Below are 6073 nucleotides of genomic sequence, written 5' to 3' on the forward strand. Positions count from 1 at the left end.
CCAAAATCCCTTGGTCTTTGAAACTATGTGGGGGGCAGGGGGGCCCTCTGGGATTCCCTTTCCCCTTTTTTTAAAAAAAAAAATTTTTTTTTTTAAATTTCAGAGAGGAAGGGAGAGGGAGAGAGAGACATGACCTCCTGGTTCATGGGTCAACATTCAACCACTGAGCCACACCTGCTGGGCCACCTACTAGTCTCTTAAAAACTCCTATTTCTCTTGGCAGTAATAGCCAACATTTCTCTAGGAGGCAGCATAATGTAGTAAGAGTAACCTTGTGCAAATTCCTTAATCTCTATGTGTCTCCAGTTTCCTAATCTAGAAACAAGGACAATAGTTGTTCCTATAGAATAGGATTATTTTGAAGATCACGTGAGTTCATGAGCATAGCCAGTAAATTCTGTGTCAGTGGTGGTGTTGTCGTTTCTATTTTTGAGCACTTGCTGTAAGGTAATCAGTACTTACCTCACAGAGTTGTTGTAAAGGTTAGAATTGAGTTAATCTGTGTAACATATTAATCAGATTGTGACCTCCTGGTTCATAGGTTGACACTCAACCACTGAGCCACGCTGCCATGCGGGCAGGGACTGATTAACATTTTAACTGGCCAGTGGTGCTCAGTTGGTTGGGCATCGTCTTGTGCACCCAAAGGTTGTTGGCTCTATTCCAGGTCAGAGCACATGCCCAGGTTGTGGGCTCCATCCCCAGTAGGGGGTGTCCAGGAGGCAGCCAATTGATGTTTTTCTCTCTCTCTCCCTTCCTCTCTCTCTAAAAGTCACTAAAAAATATTTAATTAAAAATAAGATCAATCTGGCTGCTCTCTTGAGAACAGAGGGGAGGATGGGTAAAGGATGAAGCAAAGAGGAGGCCTTTATAATAACTCAGACCGGAGGTAATGGTGGTTTATACCTCCATGAGTGTTAAGGGTAGATGTGATAAGATATATTTTGAAGGTAGAATCATCAGGATTTGCTATGAATCGGATGTGGGATGAGAGAGAGAAGGGAGCTGAGAATGACTGAAAGGGTTTTGTGAGTGGGCTGGAAACATGGTCACCAATTATGCCACGGAGATTGTCTTCCGGCAAAGCCTAATTCTCCTGCCTTCCCTCTGCCCCCCAAGGAGAGAAGATGGGGCTCTCAATCTTTGCCCTGCTGACTCTTACTGTGTTCCTGCTGCTGCTGGCAGACAAAGTGCCTGAGACCTCCCTGGCCGTCCCCATCATCATTAAGTACCTCATGTTTACCATGGTCCTCGTCACCTTCTCAGTCATCCTTAGCGTTGTTGTCCTCAACCTGCACCATCGCTCACCTCACACCCACCAAATGCCCCTTTGGGTCCGTCAGGTAAGAGAATCTCCTCCTCTAGCTTGTATTAACTCTGAATCTTAGTATTTGGCTTTTTGTCCAGGTCTGACTTCTCCCTCCTACCACTTCAACCTTCCCTTTCACAGACCTGAGGGAGAACTACAACTCTTCATGGACTGTTGAAGTGCCAAGGCCTGCTGGGTGTCCAAACGTTGCACAATTACATTTGCCCTCCCATCATTACCATTTCATAGATCCCACACTCTTGCCGTAGACCAGTTCCAGCATGTCATAATTTCAAGAGTTTCATCAAAAGGTTGATGAGACGTGGGGACTCAACAGGGTTGAGTCACACATGTAGTCACCTGTTGGGAATGGCTAAATGAATTTCCCCAAACCTGAATAGGAAACTGATTGTGGCTGCCAGACAGGTAAAGGGCATCTTCATCTACATGTTATTGCCTCCTACTGGCCAAACACCTGAACAAGCCGTAGGCTAATTCCCCCATTCTGACAATGGACTCTGTACCAAACCCTGACCCTTTGAAGTGTATATCTCTGTCTGGCCTCAGGACAAGTTATGTTAATAAGAAGCATGGGGTCCTGGGGACATGAGAGAACCTAAGGCCTTACCAGTGGTTCTCAACCTTCTGGCCCTTTAAATACAGTTCCAAAAACAATAAATAAATAAATACAATTCCTCATGTTGTGACCCAACCATAAAATGATTTTCATTGCTACTTCATAACTGTAATGTTGCTACTGTTACGAATCGTCATGTAAATATCTGAGATGCAGGATGGTCTTGGGCGATCCCTATGAAAGGGTCGTTCGAGCGCCAAAGGGGTCCCGACCCACAGGTTGAGAACCGCTGCCTTAGACTTAAGATCTTAGAACTTAGCTCCTTTAGCTAAGCTCCTCTGACCCCCAAAATGCCTTACAAAATTATATTTCGTCTCCGGACTCTTTAATAGTCTCTGGATTCCTATGTCACCTACGCACAGCCCCTTCTCCAGATTCCTGAACCCTTCTTGATGCTGGGACAAGAACCCCGGCACACTCTCATCATCAATACGGCCCATCCTGGGTCCCAGGGAAACATCCTCAGGGTTAGGCACTATCAGGGAGGAGCCTCATAACCTTCCTCTCCAGTCAGGATGGCTCCCGTCCACTTAAGCGTTCTGAAGGCTGCGTGGTTGCCTTTCCCTGCCTGTGGAGCTCTGGGAGACATATGGGGCATGTGGTGTGGGGGTGGCTGGCTGTTTCCCTTCTGGTCTAAAAGAATGAGAGCCCCCTCCAGCACGCCTCTTCTACTCTGCAGATCTTTATCCACAAGCTGCCTCTGTACCTGGGCCTGAAGAGGCCCAAGCCTGAGAGAGACCAGATGCCGGAGCCACCCGCTGCAGCCCTCAGGGAGTCTCCGGGGAGTGGCTGGGGTCGGGGAACAGATGAATACTTCATCCGGAAGCCACCGAACGATTTCCTCTTCCCCAAACCCAACAGGTAGAACCTCCTCAGAGAGGGAGAACTACAATTTCCAGAAGTCTGTGCGGAGGCAGGCGGTCTAAGCGCCCCAAAGATGCTGAGCATCATGGGAGTTGTAGTATCTGCTGCCCACTTTGCTGAAAGGGGGAGACTACGCCATAGAGACGGGAGGAATTACGGGAGGCTGGCGAAGTCACCGCCGCCGGCGGGGAGAGCCTGAAAGCGTGTGAAAAGGGGCAGGATGTTGGGGTGGGAGCTACAGCCCGAACTGCAGGCTGTGTCTTTGCACCCGGGACCTGACCAAACGGTCCCGCCTCTTCCAGGTTCCAGCCTGAATTGTCTGCCCTGGATCTACGGCGATTTATCGATGGTCCAAACCGGGCTGTGGGCCTGCCCGCCGAGTTACGGGAGGTCGTGTCCTCCATCAGTTACATCGCTCGACAGCTGCAGGAACAAGAGGAACACGATGCGGTAAGTCCGGTGAGGGTGGAGCCGGGCACAGCCTTGGCTCCACCCACAGACTCAGGCTCCGCCTCTAATATTACGTTTCTATTTTTGATTGGAAGCGTCCTCGTTTGGTCCCGCCCCCTGTCTTCCGACTGGTTCTTTTTTCCTTTTTTTAAAAAAATCTGACTGGTTCTTTACCGTCACCCATCGTTGGTAGTTTCGCAGCCTGCCCTGATCTCAGAGCTGTTGCGGGAGGACCAGGACAGGGTCCAGGGACTTGGGGGGTGGCCTTCCCTGGGGTCTGGAGCTCAGGGACAGTTTTCTCTGCTTACCCCCAGTTGAAGGAAGACTGGCAATTTGTGGCCATAGTAGTGGACCGCCTCTTCCTGTGGACCTTCATCATCTTCACGAGTGTCGGGACCCTCGTCATCTTCCTGGACGCCACATACCACTTGCCCCCGCCCGACCCCTTTCCTTAGGACCTAGAGGCAAGACCTAAGTCCTCGGTCAGCTGAACTGAGAGCTTGGCCCTATCCCTTTCTGCCTCTTAACTCCTTCACTAGGGATCCAGTCGTGTCATTTTGTTCCAGGGAGAACCTAAGTGGGAGTGGGCATACGGAAGCCTTGGGCCCACCAGAAATGCACCATCAGTTTGTTTACTTTTTGGCTTCTTAAAGAAACTCTTTTGACTATCAACACTCAGGTTCCCAGTAAAAAGGAACAAAGAGCAAGAATGAGACTGTAAGCCTTATGAGTGCAGGGACTGTGTCTTGTACCCCCAGCACCTAGCACATGTCCTGCTTAATATTTGTTGAATTAATAGGGAACTTTTTTTCTGGAAGGAAATACACCAATTAATAGCACTTATGTTTGCACGTTGGGACTAGTGGTCATTTTTGTTTTTACCGTTCTGTAACGTAATATGTTTTGAAATAAGTGTTATCTTTAAGATAAGTATTTCTAAAAGGGTGTATTTGTAAAAAGGAGAAAAATCGCACTTAAAAAATCTTCAAGTTCCAGCTTTGGTGCTTAAACTTTGGACAAGCTACTAAACTGCGCTAAGTTTCTAAATCGTACAGTGGAGCTAATAATAGTATCTGCCCCTTACTCTAAGGGTCATATGAGAAGACTAGAGGCCCAATACACGAAATTCGTGCAAGAGTAGGCCTTCCTTTCCCTGCTGCCGGCACTGGCTTCCCTCTGGCACCCGGGACCCAGTCTTCCCTCACAGCCCAGGCTTCATCCAGAAGGTCATCCTGAAGGACATCCGTTCTAATTAGCATATTACAATTTTATAATTATAGATGGGAACAAAAACACTGTGTAGTATGTATCAGAGGTTGTAAACTTGTGTTTTGTTTGGCCCATGGCATTGGCCTGAATAATTTTTTTTTTTTAATCCTCACCTGAGGATATTTTTTCCATTGATTTTTAGAGAGGGTGGAAGAGAGAGGGAATGACAGGCAGAAATGTTGATGTTAGAGAAACACATCGATTGGTTGCCTCCTGCACAAGCCCCAACCAAGGCCGGGAGGGAGCCTGGGAGGAGTGGGGGGAAGCCTGCAGCCAAGGTACGTGCCCTTGACTGGAACTGAATCCGGGACGCTTTGGTCCACAGGCCGACGCTCTATCCACTGAGTCTAATCGGCTAGGGCTTGACCTGAATAATGCTAAATTTAAATTAGTTAGCTGATTTTAAAATTTGGGTATTTCACAGAGAAATTTGGATTTCTGGCTCCTCTTGAAAAAATTTTAAAAACCTACAGTAACACCAGGCCTGATTCCCCTGTTGGCAGCAACCTGCAAGAGCTCATTAGTGGCTGCCCGCTCTGATCAATTCCTCAAAGCCCCCACCCACCTGACCAGCTTCACTCATTCTACTTACCCATCCCTCCGTAACACTAGACAAAATACAGGGGAGGGCATGGGGGACAGGAGTTGAAGCCAATGGGAGGAAAAAAAGAAAGGTGGTTGTGTCTCTTACGGCCCTCCCATATTTTGTGCCTGTTTCCTTTCAATTTGGAGAAAGGGTTACACCGGCTTTAAGGCATGCCTTTCTGGGACAGGAGGATCTTGTGCCCAGAAGGCTGTGTGAACTGAACGGAGTTTAATGTTTCTGCCTGGAGGTCAGACCAAAGTCAGCTGGAGCCTAGGAGGCTGCTGCAATTACAATGAAGTACCTCACACCAACTCAATTGCCGGAGGTTGTTGTCCTAAAAGGGAGAATAGGCCTAAACTCCCAAGGATCCCTGTGGGACAAGGTCAGCATGTCCCTCTCCAGCCAGACCACCGACCACACAAATAATTGCACCTGGTATCCCACTGCGGAGCACAGTTTGTTTGTCTTGTTGGTTTATTGGCCTAGAGAGTTGGACACACACACAAATGCGGAGATAAATATTGGTCAATTTCTCTAAATCTGGGTCCTCACTACATATAGAACTAGAGTCTGTAGAATTCTAAATCTCGCGTGCTGTGGCACAGAACCAGTGGCCTTCCTACCCCACCATCACCCTTCTTCCCAGGGAACATGAGGAAAGGGCCCAAACTGACAAGACGATACTTTTCAAAAGATGAAATTGCAAAACCCCCAATTTCCAACATCTGAAATTCACAATATTCAAGTTCCCCATGTTCTTTTAATCGCCATTTTGCCACAATCTCATTTGTTGCCCAGAACCACCAAATTCCGGAAACTTTCCCCTAAATCATATTTTCAAAAAAATAAATGTCTACAATCCCAGTTCTCCCAAAATGGTTTTAGAATTGTGACCTGCAGAAATGACCATTCCCTGGTCCATCCTCCACCCCTTCCATCTCCTGTGCCTTTCTGCCTC

The 6073-nt window shown here is 47.9% G+C and overlaps 2 protein-coding genes across 2 annotated transcripts in view; one reads left to right on the forward strand and one right to left on the reverse strand.

The window, feature by feature from the left end:
* Nucleotides 1–4119, forward strand: part of CHRNB1 (cholinergic receptor nicotinic beta 1 subunit) — a 13727-nt gene extending 9608 nt beyond the window's left edge. The window contains exons 5-8 of the mRNA XM_015562524.1: nt 1120–1343; nt 2626–2807; nt 3113–3260; nt 3575–4119. Of these exons, the coding sequence (XP_015418010.1) occupies nt 1120–1343; nt 2626–2807; nt 3113–3260; nt 3575–3715 (695 nt within the window). The 3' untranslated portion in view covers nt 3716–4119. The remainder of the gene's footprint in view (nt 1–1119; nt 1344–2625; nt 2808–3112; nt 3261–3574) is intronic.
* Nucleotides 4120–5566: 1447 nt separating this feature from the next.
* Nucleotides 5567–6073, reverse strand: part of ZBTB4 (zinc finger and BTB domain containing 4) — a 15272-nt gene continuing 14765 nt past the window's right edge. Inside the window, exon 6 of the mRNA XM_015562561.1 lies at nt 5567–6073. This exon is cut by the window's right edge and continues 3400 nt beyond it. The gene's annotated coding sequence lies outside the window, so the exon portion shown is untranslated.

The sequence above is a fragment of the Myotis davidii genome, unplaced genomic scaffold (genome assembly GCF_000327345.1).
Source record: "Myotis davidii unplaced genomic scaffold, ASM32734v1 scaffold37, whole genome shotgun sequence".
Lineage (NCBI taxonomy): Eukaryota > Metazoa > Chordata > Mammalia > Chiroptera > Vespertilionidae > Myotis > Myotis davidii.